This window comes from Lathamus discolor, chromosome 1 (assembly GCF_037157495.1).
Source record: "Lathamus discolor isolate bLatDis1 chromosome 1, bLatDis1.hap1, whole genome shotgun sequence".
NCBI classification, from domain to species: Eukaryota; Metazoa; Chordata; class Aves; order Psittaciformes; family Psittacidae; genus Lathamus; species Lathamus discolor.
Genome location: NC_088884.1, coordinates 67,014,531 through 67,032,816, shown reverse-complemented (window position 1 = coordinate 67,032,816; position 18,286 = coordinate 67,014,531). Strand labels below are relative to the sequence as shown.

Genomic DNA, 18,286 nt, shown 5'->3' with positions numbered 1-18,286 from the left:
TGTGCAGGCATCACTTCACAAGAGTATATCATCTTTGGGTCAGTGGCTTGAAGCACGTTTCAGTAAGTACAAGAAACTAATTATTACCAGCATATATTAATTATATGACCATGAAGTATGGGCTCAGCACTAACTCAGGGATGGCATGACAAAACTAAGCTTCAAGCACTTTGAGTCCTGTGGAATTTGGCAGCAGAGCTGGGGCCAAGGGGCAGCTTTTCCCATACTGCCTTCTGGTAAAATCGTTTACGGGGGCTCAACTAAGTTCCACAACTTATTTCATAGTTCTGTACCTGGCTTCTACCCTTGAAAAGGAACAGCTTGGAGGGCAGAGGCTTTCTTGATCCCTGCACTAAACCACCCTTTTTATTACCCCCAATTTCATTACCCTTGACTGATGCAATTAGTTCTGTGCACAACAGTCAGCCCCTGGCTTGATAAGCATAGGCCAGTTGGGTGTGCTGAGGCCATTGCTGCAGGCTCACAGCTCTAACCCTTCAGGGTGCTGTCAAAAACTGAAGTCATTGTCCCTACTTTGTCTGCAGCCTCTTGCTAAAAGAATGAGCATTTTTATAGAGGGTAAAACACAGCGCATTGAGGGAAGAGGAGAGCAGCACCAGCAACTTGGCTTCCTCTCCCCCCCCGCCAGCACAACTTCAGCATCCAAATTCCTCGATTCTGTCTGTCCAGGGCACATAGAATCCCAGAATGGTTTTGGTTGGAAGGGACCTTAAAACTCATCCAGTTCCAAGCCCCTGCCATGGGCAGGGGACACCTTCCACTAGGGCAGGGTGCTCCAAGCCCTGTCTGACCTGGCCTTGAGCACTTCCGTAGCCCCTCTGCTTTGCAGAATGGCCTAGAAAGTGACTTTCCAGAAATTATAGCATTGCTTTAATTTCCTGCTTCTCTGAGAAGGCAGGGAGAGCAAGGTCATGCAGTTGCCTTTCTGGAAACGACCCAGAGCCAAACCATTGCTGCCTAACGTTACTTGAGCAAGGTGGCAGTGTGTCTGATGCCAAAGAGCACACGCTGGGCTCTTTTTGAAAGAGCTGTCTCGGGAGGTGTCTGGAACTAAGCACAGATGACTCAAAAGGTTAAAAACCCAGTAGTTTATTTCAAAGTATAAATTTCAGGCTTGTCAGACAAAACCCCACTACAGTTAACGCAGACACACACACTCATCTACAGTACATACAAAAATGGGGAGAGCTTGCAACTGCCCAGTTGAATTTGGACATGAAATCAGTCCTATTTTTTTTTTTGTATTTGCAAGTCCAGCTGCAAAACAAAAGAAATCAGATTCTGAGTTTCCTAACAAAGGATTTTGCACATTTGACTCCCAATAGCCAATAAATTACTAAACAGGCCTCCCCAGACAGCTATTACGCAGTTATCTTATTTACAGATATAACCCATTAAATTAATACAGCACTTCAAATATATATAAAAATGTATGTATATCTATATATAAAAAAAGAGAATGCTCAGCCTGCATAATGACAATGAGAAATAAAGATGCATTTTAACAAGTACTTAGGCTGAAAACTCATTCATTTGCTTGCTTTCAGCTATCCTTATTTTTTTTCTTTCTCCCCTCAAAAGGTGTTTGGAAGGAAATAGATTCTGGTAGCAGGGCTGGCTCAGTGTCATTCGAACTCCTTTCCCTCCGTTGTTTTCATACAATGCCCACCCCTACCCAAACCAACAAATAAGAAAATAACCCCAGTATGTCTATTATATCAAGGTTCTAGTTAAAAAAATCTGGATATTTTTGATTATAAGGTGTTTATAAGAAGGCGGAATCACAGCTTGATTTTGTATAGTGGTGTAGCAATACGCAAACTGGGGAATAGCTGCTTAGGGAGCAGGAACAGATTTGACCCGTCCCTACATACAATACAGATTCTAATTTATTGGACATTTAAAGACAAATAGCATATACAGTTCACTTCAGCCCGCCCTTTGTTACAGTACAAAAAGATGCTGGGATCCTAGTACTGGGCCCAGTTGTGCTCCCACTGAAGGCACAACGGGTTTTGCTGTCATTTTCAAAGGAAGCAGGGTAAGACCCCTTATCTTTACAGGGAAGACAACATGGGCATTTCCAGCCTTGTGCTAAAAACCTTGGGATGGGTGAGTGTCTGGTCCTTGCGCTCAAGTGATGCAATAGAGCCAATGGTGGCACAAATAATTCAAAGGAGCAAAGTTTCAGACCACCTGCTGTTTTAAGGGAAGCTGGAACTAAATGCAGGCTGAGGAGTACCTGCTTTTGCACCTGTTTTCCAAAGCTGCTGCTGCAGATGCAGTACAGATGCTGTACCTACAGCCTGCCCCCTTCCTAAGATGCAGTTATTTGAATCCAAGAAAGCGTTCTTTTAGACATACACTGGAGTAAAGGAGGCCAGTGAAGCTCTGACTAGGAAGAACGCAGTGGAAAGGATTTTGCCATCCACACTCCACAGAAGGGTTCCTCACCAACCAAGAACTAACTCAAGATTACTTTCAACCTGGACATCTATATGGCCTTGTATCACACAGAGAAAGCCAAGCAAACCTAAACCAAAAGAGGAACTAAATGAGGATGGAAACACAGCTGTAGAATCAGTGCTGTGTTTGCTAAAACAAAGGGTACTACATCCAAGGTGGTACTGCTGCAATGTCATGTGCCCAGTGGCAGCAGCAAAACCCAAGGTCAGGAGCAACTTTATATCAGGCTACTGAAAATAAGATGGAAAAATTTGCATGAAGTGCAAAGTAACTAAATCCAACCCTTCCACTTAAAAGCCATAGAGAGATTTTTAGTCATATTTAAAAGTCGGTTATTGGAAACCTCTAGCAATGAACATTTTATGAACGGCCCAGTCTACAAGCACGGTGTTAACAGACCTGTATGTGAACGTTTCTGGATACTTCAGTAATACTTTCAACTAAAGTCTGTTAACTGAAATAAATTATTTCTGGATGTTTGCTGTTAGCAGAAATTCAGTTTCTCAATAGTTTCATTGTTTCTGGGAGGTAAAGGATAATAAAATAACCAGCCAACCCACAACACAGGGAAAAGTGTCACGAGTTAAGGAATTGGGCAGTACTCCTGTTTGCCAGTGTAAGGGCAAATACTGCACCAATGTGCTCCACCATGACAAAGATTTTGCAGAAGTGGCTCAGTTCATACAATCACAGAATCAACTAGGTTGGAAAAGACTTTTAAAATCATCAAGTTCATTATTCCAGGACTGCTAAGTCCACCACAAAACCATGTCACAAGCGTCTCAGCTATAAGGTTTTTGAACACTTCCAGTGACAGTGATTCTAGCACTGCCCTGGGCAGCCTCCTCCAATGCCTGACTACTGTTTTGGGGAAGAATGTTTTCCTAATATCCAGTCTAAACCCCCCTGGTGCAGCTTGAGGCCATTTTCTCTTGTCCTATCGCTTGTTACTTGGGAGAAGAGAACAGCCACCTCCTGGCTCCATCCTCCTTTCAGGCAGTTGTAGAGAGCGACAAGGTCCCCCTGAGCCTTCTTCAGCTGATTCTCATCAGACTTGTGCTCTAGACCCCCCCAACAGCTTCTCTGCTCTTCTCTGGACCTGCTCCAGCAACTCAGTATCTCACTTCAGGTGAGGGGCCCAGAACTGCACACAGTATTTGACGTGTGGCCTCACCAATGTTGAGTATAGGGGATGATCCCTGCCCTGGCCCTGCTGACTACACTATTGCTGATACAGGCCAGGATGCTCTTGGCTGCCTGGGCACAAACTGCTCATGTTCAGCTCCATCAACCAGCACCCCCAGGTCCTTTTCCATGAGCAGCTTTCCAGCCACTCTTCCCCAAGCCTGGAGCGTTACATGGGATTGTTGTGACCCAAATGCAGGACCCGGCACTTTGCCTTGTGGAACCTCATACATTTGGCCACTGCTGGGATAAAACAAAAAAGAAGTCAACTGTATGTTGCTTATTTAATCTCTCAACAAAAAAATCAACTGCACTCTGCTGTATAAACTAGAAATGGATCTATTAAGCCAGAATCTGCTTTTCACCATCAGTTCAGTTGTGAACTACATCTTTAGTAAATACAGATGAGTTTTTTTCTCTAGAGATACAACTCATAAAACCTTCAAACACGATACCAGACCACCCCCATTGGAGGAAAGAGAAAAATTCTAACACAGGACTCACCCCCCGCCTATCCCAAGCAAGACAAAGCCAAGAACAGTTTGGGCTGGAATCACAAATAAATAAGCAGTGTAAATTCTAGGTTTTATTCTAATGTTTATTTTGATTTTCAAACTATAAAACCTCATTGTATTGATATGGCCAACGGCCCTTTGGTACCACCTCAAAAGCATATGAAAAAATTGTCCAAGGAGGACTTGACAGCCATCAACTGGAAGGAACTGCTCTAACCTCTACTACAGAACTGGCTTTATAATGACCCAACTCTCCATAAGCAGACTAATTGCATTATTAAGTAATCCATCCTTGAAATACTCAGACAAAACAAACATAGAAAAATTCAAGGCATTGTTGATTATTGGCACCAGTATAACAGGGAGAACTCTTACTCAAAGGCAAGGTTACACATCCTTCATACATGAGATTCAGCGTGAACCTTCTCCCATGATACTTGGATTCAGACAGGATTTTTGCTTGCCCAACTCAGTAAAACTGTGATACTTTAAATGCAACATTCCATACAGAGAATATTTGGCACTCACCTGACAGAAGTGACAATCCCAGCTACATGAAGGAGTGCAGTAAAATAGCACAAAAACTTACAGTGCTGTTCCTTTTACTGTAAAAGGTGTTGAAGGGAACAGAACAGAACCTATAATCTCACAGGATATTCCACCAGCCATTATTTTGGGATTTCATTTTTCCTGCCCTTTATTCAACCTTGCTTTAAATGTAAAAATGTTGGGTTTAAGAAAGACAGCACTGAAATGAAAAAATGTCACAGCTTTGCTGTATTAAAAAAACCAGACCGTTTCCCTTCTAAATCCACTGTTTAGCTCTGCTGGGTAGGAATGAGACCGGAAAGTGCCAAAATAGAACTCTTACATATACTCTTTTGTCCAGGTTCATTACAGTTTGGTTCTCTGAAAACCAAGTTTTACACATCAGTGACGGTGGGACAGATAGATACACCAATTTCTTTTCTTAGCTCAGAAGCATCATGAAAGCATCTATTAACATTTGCAGTTGCTCACTAGCTTTAGGTCAGTGTCTACAACAATTTCTAAACTGCTTTTGGTGTCTTAGCTTTCTGCAGAGGCAGGCAGGTGATGGGACAGAGAAGATGACTGGGAAGCCAACTTCTTAACTTTCTGTACATTTTCCAAACTGAGTGCAAGCTGCTAGAAGCTTTTATGGTGCTACACCACAGAGGTTTCTTTGGCTGAACTGCAGCATACAGCTTTCCCAAAAGAACAGGGAAAGGCTCTGGTGGAAAATCCCATCTGTATACTCTAATATTCTTGACAGGACAAAAACAACTACTCAAGAATTACAGTGAGGAAAGGGTTGAATGATACTGCAGATAAAAACAAATCCAGCATCAGCAGATGTTACACTTTCTGGTCTTTACAGAAATAATAATTACTGCAGGCCAGGGAAATGAGAAACAGTAATGAAAGGCTAGAAATGTAAAGGAGAAAATAACTCCAAGCAAAAAAAGAACACCACAAGGTATCTGGCTACATTTTATTTCTGAAATTATTCTTTAAGGCACAAAATAAATCTAAAAAATAGGGATGGATGAATGAGGGGAGAAGTAGAGAAATTATCTGAGCTGGAGAGGTGTAAATGCAGTCTCTACAAATCCAGTTTCAGATCTGACCTGGGAATGCTCCCAGTGTGAGTGAGGAAGATTGTGAAAGCAGAGGAACATTCTTATTTAGGAGAGGTAGGAAGTAGTGGGTTGATTGTTTCTTTTTCCACCACCTCCACATTTACACACGTATTGGTTCCCTGGCCAGACTCAAATTCCCTTCCCTCCCCTCAGAGAACTCCTCACAGTTTATAAAATAAGACCAGACCACTCAGTCTTCCAGTAGAAAAAGTGACACCTTGAACCACCCTTTGCATCACAGCTTGCTCAGAGTGGTGGGGGACAAGAGGCAAATCTCTTCTTGCCCTCATGTTAGTGCCTTGGTAGGTATTACATATGTGTGCGTTTTGCTTCAGACAAACTGTAATTCATTATTTCGTTCCCACTCTGAAGCAGAATCCCAGGCATGCAGGGTGTCCTTGGGTAAAAGGTAGGTATCTAGGTGGAACAGCTGTCATGGAAGGGAAAATAAAATTTTCAAATGGCCCATGACTTGAGCTATCCAGAAAAACACAGGCTCTCTTGCTGCAGGTGATACTTTATTTTTCTTTTGGTTCCGAATGCATGTAGTGTACCACACAACTGTCTAAATAATCCTGCAGAGAGAGGACTTAAAAGTGAATTTCATGCAGGGGATCAACCCCCAAAACTGGGGTAATTCCTGGTAGTAGGACAGGTTTAAAGGCTCCAAAGATCTCTAGTTTAACTGCTCTGGGAAGAGATCACATCTGTGGACTGGGGGTCACAGAAGGGTCCAAAACGTCCATAGATGTCCTTAGCCCGGACCGCGAAGTAGTATTTGCTGCCAGACACAAACTGTGTAAGAGTGCATGCCATAGGTAGCGGGAGGGCCTTCACTTCCCCAATCTTCTTCCACTGGGAGGGCATAGTGGCGCTTGGGTCCTCATGGTAGGCATAGAGATGGTAACTGTCCACAGTGGCACAGCTCCGGTCCACCTCCATGACACTCCATGACAGCACAATACCATTCTGGCTCTGTACTCGTGCCAGCTTCAGCTGGGGCTTTTGAGGTGGAGAAGTATTGGCAGCTTCTGGGGGCAGACGTGGTGGCTGTGGTGCCTCTGGGAGTGGGGCAGGATGTACAGGGCGTGGTGGCTCCTAAGAAACATACGAGCAACAAGGAAAAGGTCAAAGTGCAGTGGTGGAAGGAGACTGATTCATCATTCCCCAGGCAACTGGAAGCAAATGAGCCTTCAGTCACGCAACCAGCACAACTCTAGTCCTGTGTGTGGAGGCAAGACAGCAGCAGCAAATGTTGAGAAGGGATGGGGACGAAGGATGCCATAAATTTTTAATATGCGCATATAAAGCCCTAGCTGTACATATGATCACTGCCACAGTTATTTCCCAGTATCTTCTGTTTCTCATCCAAGAGGTGATGGCCTGAACGCTGTGGTCTTTTATCAAGGATGAGCAGGCAAGTTCAGAACTTTGAGCTAATCTACATTTTAGCTGCTGTTCCCACATCACCCAAAACACCTCAGGCAGTAAATTAAGCTGACAACTCATCAGGCAACCAAGGCAGGCTTTCAGTCACAAAAGGCAGAATGGGCAGTGGTGCCACGTGGATTTTATCACTTTAAAGTGATGATAAAAGCTCAGACTCAGTTTCCATAATATTTTGAAGTAAGGATGCAAATGTGGATTTCCACTGTTTTTTGGTTTTGTTTCCCTCCCCCGTCCCCAATATCACAGAAACAGTTCTAGGTCTCTCATTTATGCCAGCTAAGGAATGTGGTTACAATATGTACACAGTTTTGTTATTCTTCAAACAAGGGGCCTTTCAGGTTGGGTTTTGTCATCTTAAGTGTTCTGTGTGATATTGGCTTGATTTATTCTTATTATTTATACCTGGAGAATACATTAGGTTGAATGATGTTTAGATGGAAAGAATAGGTAACAGCACTGCTGGCAATATATTTAAGATTTCATGACATCACAAGTGATATGACTGCCCAACATAAGTATTGCAGGCAATGTATTTGTTTTAGTCTCAACAACAAAATGTTATGAAATGAACCAGAGTAAATTCTCAAATACTTATGAAAAGGGTTTGTGGTGATGCAGAAGTAATCACTCCCAACAGTGATAAAACTCTGAAATTTGGGAGTTGGCAACTTTGAGATCTTATCTGTACCTTGTTCTCCTACCTCAGTTTTGCAAACAGCTGTATTGAGAATCTGGTCATCCAATTTGTAGCCAAACCATGACAAAATTTTTTAGTGGCAGTTCTTCTGTACCTTAACTCCACAGCAAACAATTCATGCTATTGGTGATCTGGAGAACACTGGGGGTAAGCTAACAGACTGCAGAGCTTTTACCAGTCTTGGCAGAAGTTGCTGCAGGTGATAGGATCGTGCTATGCACATGAGCTGGCTGCAATGTTTCTACAAGGCGTTTCACTGTCCTGCAGTTCACACTAGGAAGCAATCTGGAAGACATTAATGCAGAAACAAGCCTATAAATTGCATTAGGTAATTTCAAAAGGACTACTCACAGCATGCACTTGTGGGGGTCGATGATGCACTGTAAGCTGAGGTGTTCCAGATCCAAGAGCTAGTCCGTTGTTCACAACATATGCAGTTGTTTGAGGCATTCGTACTGTCATACCTATAAGCACAGTGAATACCTTGAGTATTCAATACTTAAAATCAGCTAAACAGAACAATGGGAGACCAACTTCTTGGTTTAGTTGGATGACACCAAATTTCAGACTGACACACTCTCCTCAAACTGCCAGCAGACTGATGAAGTACTGCACAACAACAAAATCACCTTCCGTCCCCTGAAGCTGTAAATGAAAGACAGCAAGTGCTATGTCTGCACAGGGGACAGAATGCAACCGGGCAAACCTCTGTAGGATAAACAGCCACCTGAACTGGCTATTTCTCAGCTATGAGAATTCAATCAGACAGATACACTGTTTCAGCATGACTGTTGTTCTACCTCAGGAAATTACAATTATCTGAAGAAAGATGGCCAGAAATGCCTTAAGATATAAAGTACAAATTTTAGCATTATTTCTAGTTAGGCATACTACTTAATTGATGTAGAAATACAAAACTATGATTTGCCAAACACTTTGGATGACTTCTCACAGTTATTCTGTCAAAGACAAAGAGCAGAGCTTGTAACTCCTGAAACATCTGCTACTGACAAAAGAAGACCGTTTCAATGATAACATAAACCAATACGCACCAGTAGCAGCATTTCTGAAAGCTGTATAACAAAGACAGTGAAAAACGTAGAATGGACTATAAGATGAAAACTTATGACAGCTAAAAGGGTTCAAGACATGATTGTCTTGTTAACAGTATGTGAAACCTCTCTAACTGGCATGCCAATAAGAAGCCTTGAAATGATCTGTATACTAACTAAACTAGTCTCTCACCTACTCAGGTTAACCACCTGGCTTCCCTGTCCTGAGGTTCAGAGAACACACAGTGCTATGCAAGAACAGCCATATTCTTGTGTCTTCTGTGGCTTGTCAGACAATAGTACTGTGTAAGACACAGACATACTTTTTAATGGAGTAACAGAACTGCCTCTAACCAAATCAGAGAGAAGTCCAGGTTTGAAGGAACCTCTGGAGATGACCATGCCCAACTTTCTGTTGAAAGAATGATTTTAGGTTAGGTAATTCAGGGTCTGGTCAAGGTGAATCTTAATTAAGTTCACTCAAACCTGCCTTGATTTCTGATATTTCTAAGCAGACAACTGCAGGATAAGCATTCATTGTATCACTGGATCATCAGGTCAGAAGCATATTACACAAGATCTCGTTGGATGACCTTGACTGAAAAACATGAGTTCCTACCTCACTGAATTCTCCTAAAAAAGGCCTTAAAATAGCACATTACCTATTTTATGTTCTTCAACAACACATTAATTATCTTACATGTGTAACACTAAAGGTATTCCAGAGATACTAATATGAGTGATGTTTATTTAGTCATAATAGCTGCTCTAAAATTAGCAGTAGATTCTGACAACACCATGTATTTTGGCACAGAAGAAAAAAATACTATTAAAGTTAATTAATGTAAGTGAATGCACAGTTAAGGACTCAAAACTCCTTCCTAACAACAAGTAGATCACATGCGTCTAACTTTCAACTAAGGGTAATGATAAAAGAAAACGAAGTGTGGGCTGAGGCTACCTTGCCTTTTAACAGAAGATGCAGACATGCCCTCCAGACAGGGCTGGTCAGAAGAACCTGAACTCAAATGCACCTGGCATAAGAGCATAAATTTAAAAAATATCCACAAGTACTCTGACAGGAACAGCAATTTCCTTACACCCTGATATTTCACAGCTTAACAACTGTTAGCTCAACTTCTGTTGAGCACATCTGATTTTTCAGTCTATGGCAATGCAGCTGAGCCCAATCATAAAAGACACTTAGAATTAAATTACTACAAATATACATGGATATTCTCCTTTCCAGAAACTACAGCTTCAGAACAATTAATTGACTATTTCTGCACAAGCCTATATAGGTACAGCCTTACACTGCTCAAGCACATAGTGTTCTGATTCTGGCTTATACAAATGATGTCTGAAAAATCAATACCTGGATGTCACAAAGTAGGCTCATACTCAGCGCACAAGAACAGGGAAATTTATGTTTAACATAAATGTGTTAAAATAATCATAGTCTAGAAGCTGTGGGGAGCTGAAAAAAAGGCAGGTAAGATCTATCACTTTGTAACATAGTAGAGACTATCATTAAACTTCAAGGTCTTTATTTCTGACATATACTACTCAGTTCAGAAAATCAGTTTCCTGCTATGGGAAGATACCAGTTACACATTTGCAAAGTCAAGATGAACTTGCTGACATCTCTAGTCAGGGAAATTCAAGCAAGGATCAATGTCTGATACATCTGGTGAGGAATTTAATCTGTCCAGGCCTAGAAAAAATTTGCTGGGCATAGGACAGATTTCTAAAGAACTACATCAGAATGCCTGATACGAATGGAACTTCTAGACAGGAAAATGGGCATGATTTACTACACATTTATATGTTTTGATCTTACAGTGGTGCTCATCACATTACCTTCTGCAACCTTGTAAAGCATCAGGCATGTCATTCTGAGATACTTAACTGGCAAAGGTAGTGCCCAAGACTACTTAAATCTTGTTCTTCCTCATTCACATAGCTGCAGGGGGAATGATTTCTTCATAGCCTGAGATTTTCTCAAGCCTGTAAACTGGGAAAAAACCCTAACCTCTGTAATTTGGACTAGTATTGTAAAAAAAAAAAAAAAAACAAAAAAAAAAAACCCAACTCAAACCCAACAATAAGCCCGAAACAAAAAAACACAAATCCCACATCCATCAGGTAGAACATATCAAGCTGTGTTATGCAAAAATGCGTATGGAAGAAGGCATCCCTACCTCCAGTCTGCGGGTTGACTGGCCTTAAACTTGGGCTTGACATGATAGCTCCTCTTACAGGATTCTGAGCTGGTGGTGCAGGAAGAGTGGTATAGACCACCTGATGGTTTGCAGGGGCTCTTGGTATAGGAAGCTTTGCAGCAGTTTGAGTCAGTGACCGATGAGTTATGTTCACTGTTGTCGGAACTGGAAAAAGACAGAAAGACCAGAACCTACAATGGAATTCCACGACATTAAGGTGATATACTTATTCCAGAGCACACACCTCCTTTGGAAAACTGACTCATCTGAGCTATGCAAAATAAAAACTCTCTCTGTGGAATTCTATCTGCTTTTGATAATGCAAGAAGAGAGAAAACAGCCTAAACAAACAGTAATTTTCATCTGAAATAATAATGCAAATATATATATACAAATTCCGGACAGAAAAATAACACCCACCCCACCCCCCAAAAAACCAACCGAACGGTCCTGAATGTAAGACAATTCCAATGCCAACTGATCTTCAACAACTATCTACAGAAAAAGGGGTATAAAGAAAAAATAAAAAAAAAAAAAAAAAAAAAAAAGAGGATCTATGTTTATATTAGAAAAAAAAGGGGGGGGTGGGTGTGGGGGGAACTACACTGCAGACAAAATTACATTGAACTACTGATGGAACTTCAGTGTTAGTCTTGCCATTCACTCTGCCAAAAGGATCAATTGCCAAATGCAGGTGGAAGATCTAGGAGGGATGTTGCTGGCAGGTTTTTCCCTCCCATTACTTCAATAATGCAACTGCTATAGGTTTCTTCTCCTTCACTTTTACAAACAACAGTACATTTAATAATTTCCATAACTGCCCTTGGCAAGATTTCTTCCTCTCCATGCAATTAATTTGATCCTGAATGCTTTACAAACCAACAGGACTATCTCTTTTACTTCATCAGTTTAAAAGAACGAAAGTTATGGTAAACTGACTAGAAGGGAAGACTAAAACATGATTTAAACGTTCTGAATATTTACCTGAAAACATAAGTAGAAAGTAGAACACACAACAGTCTACTTTAAGAAAACTGTCACTGCATTTGTATAATGGTGTAAAATGAAGTTACCTGTAGGTAACACATGTATGGTGGTCTGGGAAGGTCCACTTGTTGGTACTCCTGTCTGCTGCACAGGGTTTGGCTGTGAAGGCTGTAAAGGCTGCAAGGGTCGAGCCACTGGCTGGGTGGATATGCTCAATCCTGTAACAGGTGTCTGCTTCTGCTTCTTGCCATCTGCTTTGAAAAAAAATGAAATTATAGATGATAGCAAACAGAAGTTAGAACATCACAGAGATTTAAAATTTCTCCTCCCCCCCCCTTCACAGTTTAGCAAGGATATTTCCTAGAATGACATTGCTTTTATAATTTTGTTATGGAAACAAACTGCAAAATTCATTCAATTCCTCTCACTTCCATCATCTCAATCTCCCCTCCCCCCACACCCTATAATGTTTCATTCTATCTTCATGAAGCCTGTGTATTTCAACAAAACTGAAACTGAATTCAGTGGCAAAGTCTTTAGAAGTTTCTATTAAAAAAAGAGAATAGCCTAAAACCTTAAAAAGGCCTCAACACTGCTGTATTCAGTTTGTTTCAAAAAAAATGATAACTCCCTAAATAAGACTTATCTACCTTTGATGCTTACATCCTTTTGTATTTGCTGACTTTGTCCTCTGGTCAAGCCCTTTTTGCTGCTGTTTTGAATTTTCATGCTCTTTTCTTAATATAGGGGAATCACTTTATAATTTACAGAAACTTTTAGAAGAGAATTTAATTAGTTTTCTCACACTGACACCCTCCTCAACATGAGAGTGACTTATGAGAAGTGACAAATAGCATCTGTATCTGTAGTTTACTACAGCAATATTTTTTCCTGCTCTAGTTTATTTGTGGCAACATAAAATTTTTCAAGTGCAAGTCAGTATGTAATCACACCTGTGCACAAGTTGAATAAAGAAGAATTAACAAGCTTTTGCCTGCATATTTCAGATAAGAGTAGTAGAGGGAAGCGAAAGCACCATGAAAAACTAAAATCACAATATAAGAAAGTAGCTTTTAAGGGCATAATTCAAAACAAGATTTGCCCTAATAATATTGTACATGCAGCAGCCACTAATTTAGTAAAAATCGGCACAATTTGAAAACAAAGAATTCATTAGTATGTCTTTTATGCTTGAGAAAACATATCAACAGTATACTGAAGAACACATCTAGAAATTATCAAGTATCTGATCTCAAAGCATTAGGAACAGGGTCAGTAGCACTCTAGCTCAAAATGTTGGGGTTTTTTTATCAGTTGGAAATTATCTTTATGGTCTCATGAAGCTGTCTTTAACACCAGCTACTAACAGGTTGAAGTAGAAGTACCCTTCAGAAACTGCTATATGATAAATACAAGACCTCAAAAAATAAAATGTAATATAAATTGCAGACCATACTCTCTTTCTGTAGACTGAACAGCTTAGCTACTTCACTAAAGCCATTTGATGAAAATGTAATCTTATTTTCTTTTTTTCAAAGTTTATAAAAGGAGCAGTAAAGGGATGCTCATTTTGAAAACAGGTGAGATATTTCCTGCTCTTCCATCAAGTAACAGGTGTGATTAGATCAAGCGTCTTTTATTTTCCATGAATATGAAAGATAACCCAGTGTTCAGCAAATTACTTAACTCTAAAGAGATTCCTACTGAGATGCTGTTTACTTTGAATATTCACAAACTCATGCACATTTCAACTGCCACTGGATAATTTAAGTGTTGAGAGTGCATTCTTAGTCATGACCTAGGGAAGATGTGCTCATGACTCAACTAGTAAAAACTCTAGAATACTACTGCTGTAAAAATGTAGTTCAAGTAAAAATGACAGGACAAATGTGAGGGCTTTTTGGTTTTGCTTTTGTTTTCAATCTCACACAGAAGCAAGTTCATTTGTCCCTGACAAATCAAGAGCCCTGCTGAGATTCTGATTACTGGAAAGCAGGTCAGGATTGCACCAGTCATGGGAAGTGATAAAAGATAACCAACCAGACTTCACTAAATAAATGGAAACACTTAATGAAGGCTGATGTAGTTGTGAAAAGAAAAAAATCAGCATGGAAAACAGGAAGACTGGATGCATAGTAAGCACAGGACTAAGGTTAAAAGCAGTATAGAAATAGTTCCAAACCTAAATGAACACAGCATCATATTCATTAAAAATGTGGACCTGGAGGAGACAGGGCAATCTGATTTATGGAAATGAGCATAAAATGGAAATCATTACTACTGGAGGTGTAGGCAAAACTCTAAATCTAATACACAAATTGGAAAAGAAGACGGCCTAATTTCCATGCCAGAAAATGGGTCTACACACCGCAGTTATAGCAGGAAGGAGTTTTAATCAGCCTACTAATTCAGAAGCGGTGTAGTTACAGAACAGCAAACATACCACATGCATGTTCAAAAACCAGATAAAAAGTGATCCAGAGAACTACAGATTTTTTTTTAATTAGATAAAAAAAGCTAATAATGATACTGTATGTATTTTTTTCCTACAAAAAATAAAAAAAAGTGAAACATGGCTGGTTTTGAGACAGTTGTTTGTGCATATTAAATTACAAATCTATTTGTTTTAGTTCTTCTATAATTTGATGTACTGCACTACACAAGTATTTGATTAAAATAGCAAGAGGACTGTAGAAGTATTGCAAGATACTTGCAGACAGAAAAGTATCGAGATTGCTCTGACAAAAAACATGACAACAATTGTTCTGAACAGAAATTAGTTTCTCAAATGTTACACAACATTTTCATGAATAGCTTTTGCACACATCAGAAGGTATGCACTAAATTTAGTTGCAGTGTATTAAACTGGAAGATGCCACCATTATGGAGGTGGACCAAAACATCAGTCAGAACAAAGCCAAGACTTGACAACTAGAAAATAAAGGATGATAGAGAGCACAGTATTAGCCATTCAGGAATTGATAAGACCTTCTACTATTCATGTGAGAAACCATGTGCGAGGCAGTGATGATGATCAGGAAAACCTGCATATGATAATTACAGAGCACCTGTGTGTGCTTGTCTGAAAGTTTAAGAGACACGAAATGCAAATATAGAGAGGAAATGCTGTACTGGCTACATCGGTGTGATGGCAATACTGTTCTTTCCCCTTATGCAAACCAATATTTGAATGCAAGCTGCTGTATGTTAAAAAGCGGTTGGAATTTGGACACAGGTTTCTGTGTTAATAGAGTGGGGTTTCAAAATGCCAAACTAATAGCTGTTAACAGTTACTGTGTTTTCTAAGAGTCAAAACCCAGTGGGCTCAAGCACACTATTAAAGGTCTTAGTCATTATGACACTAAAAACCTACCCAACCCAACCCACCCCAAAAATCAACCAACCAAAAATCCTCCACCCCGAAAAGATGATTAGCCCTTAAAAATAACACACAGGGTTTTGGCTATAAACCATGATTGAAGACTGGGCCTGATGACAGCCTATATAGGTCTGGTCATCTGTGCCCCAATACAGAAACTTTGATTTCAGTTTAATGTCACATAACACCTAAAAATTCCATAGTTATTAATCTAAAGTTTAAGTCTAGTTTACTCTATATGCACACTTTGGAAAAAGAAAAGGGTGAGAAGCAGATTACATGAACAAGTTTAGAAATCTACCACAGTGTTAAAATTTATTCTCAACCCAAATCTTCAGCAATTTCAGCCAACAAGGGCATACATCATAGCTGTACACTACCAAAATAGTGTAACTTTGTTCCCTGGTTTTGCCTAAAGATATTTAAAAGGAAGCACATAACAGATCTCTCTCCAGGTATTAACATCTATTTAAATACCTTTTGTAAGTAACAGAAATCGGTTTACTTAGTATGTGGGTGACAGTGCTTTAAACAACATAATCAGGATCTGAGCGCTCCCCAGAACACTCTGTATGTTTCTCTTCTATGTGAATTAGCACTGAACTGATATCCCAGCATACTCTAGCAAACATCATAATGCTGGTGGTCCTTTCTATCCCGAGGTGTTGTCCCAGTGAACCTAGAACAAAATAAAACTTGCTCCCCATTTACTGTAAACAAAGTGCAGTGGAAAAAATATTTAGCCAAAGGTATATACACGCATCTGATTGTGCAAAAGCTGTCAGAAGTGTACTCTTCCTCTTTGCAACCTGAATGTTGTTATCAAAACATGTGAATTACTTCCTGAAAAACTTGCTCAAAACCCTAGAGATGTGTTTTCACTGCATGGTGAAACTCAAGCTTTTATTGGGGTTTTAGTCCATACATTTCAACTGACTCTTCACAAAGTCTAAACATAAACTAATCTACAAGGCTGCAGACTACAGTGAGAGACTGGCTTCTGCTTTTGCAGTGAAGAGACAAGAGGAGATATACCATCCTGAAATTACCCCACTAACCATTCTCCCTAATGAAAGGACAAACACTCAGAGATGACAGTGGTAAAAACTCGATTCTTTTTGTTTTTCTGACACTCAGCTAAGCAGTTCACAGAACCATCAAAATCCTGTCTGGAAAGGACCTCTGGGTGGTCATGGTCCATCATCTTTGTGACTATCCTCCAAGTAGTTGTAGGCTACTATTACATTGTCTATGCTCTGTTGATCTCTTCTCTAGGCCACCATCATCCTGACACCGTCTACTCGGCCCTATCCAGGGCTACCACAACTTTTCTGGACAAGGAAGGGGGAGCCAAAACTGGACCCTGTATTTCAGCTGTGATCCCACTAGTGTCAGTGAGGGGAAAATACTAACTAAAATTTAAATGAGAACACACTGTTGGCTCATGCTTTTATCAGTAGTGGACACTGAATTAAGGACTAGACTGTCAGCTATCTGAAGTGCACCATGCTTCTCTAACACTTGTATATCACATGCACTCCCTTCTGATGTTAACACTACATTTCTTCCTCACTGAAAGAAATGCTACTATGTGCTAGTATGATTTTCTACATTTGTGTAATACAAATACAGAGCAGATCATGCTATTAAGGAAGCACATGTAGAAGTTGATCACATTAGCTAAAGAGATAGCTACCAAAGTTGTCTAGAGGAATCGAAATTATTGGTGACTGGACTTCAGAACAAAAGCTCAGGGGAATGTATTTAGAGACCATTCAGAACTAAAATTTTTATCTCAAACAGCAGAAATAACACTTTTTTTCCAGTTGACAGTGCCAGAAATGGTCTTAAATACAGACTCATATTACTTCTCTGAAATACTATAATTCTTCACCAGTGCTAATTATAAGTACACCTGCCCACAGCTCTGTAAGACTTACCAAAAAAAAAAAAAAAGGAAAATAAGGAAAAAAAAACAGTGTTCTTTTCAAAGATGAAATGCATCCAAGCTGCCAAAGGTTGTAAAAGCACGACTTATTTAGTCTAATCTTGGCATACAGTCCCAAAGCAAAGATCTGAATTTGGTATTTGAACTTTTGCACATTAAGTTTTTTTGGTTAAACGAAAGATTAAAAACTGTAATAAACTAATGCAAGAAGTCTTTAATGAATCAGTAAAAAGAAAAATGAAATATTTCTATGAGAATTTACAAAAATATGATAAAGAATTCGAATGTCTCAAATTATTCCCCAAACCTAATGGATTCAAGTACAGAGAGCAACAGTGCTTAAATTAAGGTAAAAATCTTAAACTGTTCTACAGTAAGTAAATTCCTTTTATTTAATGCCTATCAGAATTCTTTAACAATGGTCCTGTTTAACTGAAACACCAACGAATAAAGTACATGAAGCAGAAACAGAGGTCCATCCCTTTCTGTCATCCATGGGATGAAATAATACTTGTAGCTTGATCACCTCTGCATCTAGCAAAATATTTTTCACCTACCTTGAGAAGAGCTATCGTCCTCTTCATCCAGTGTAAGATCAATGACAGCTCCTGAATCACTTCCTGTGACCTTCCCGCTCTGAAAGACAAAACTCTTTCATTTTGCAAAAGCAAATCCAGGGAACACAGGTAGAAAAGGGGTATGAA

The 18,286-nt window shown here is 39.8% G+C and overlaps 1 protein-coding gene across 8 annotated transcripts in view; it reads right to left on the bottom strand.

Annotated features, from left to right (window-relative positions):
- Positions 1-1,094: 1,094 nt before the first annotated feature.
- ATF7IP (activating transcription factor 7 interacting protein) overlaps positions 1,095-18,286 on the bottom strand; it is a 108,075-nt gene continuing 90,883 nt past the window's right edge. For 7 of the 8 annotated variants that reach the window (XM_065676405.1, XM_065676460.1, XM_065676430.1 and 4 more), the window contains 5 exons: positions 18,140-18,218; positions 12,342-12,509; positions 11,248-11,433; positions 8,346-8,458; positions 1,095-6,946 (listed from right to left, as the gene is read on the bottom strand). In XM_065676405.1, the coding sequence (XP_065532477.1) occupies positions 6,530-6,946; positions 8,346-8,458; positions 11,248-11,433; positions 12,342-12,509; positions 18,140-18,218 (963 nt within the window). In that variant the 3' untranslated portion in view covers positions 1,095-6,529. The remainder of the gene's footprint in view (positions 6,947-8,345; positions 8,459-11,247; positions 11,434-12,341; positions 12,510-18,139; positions 18,219-18,286) is intronic. The other variant, XM_065676451.1, reaches the window with a different exon arrangement.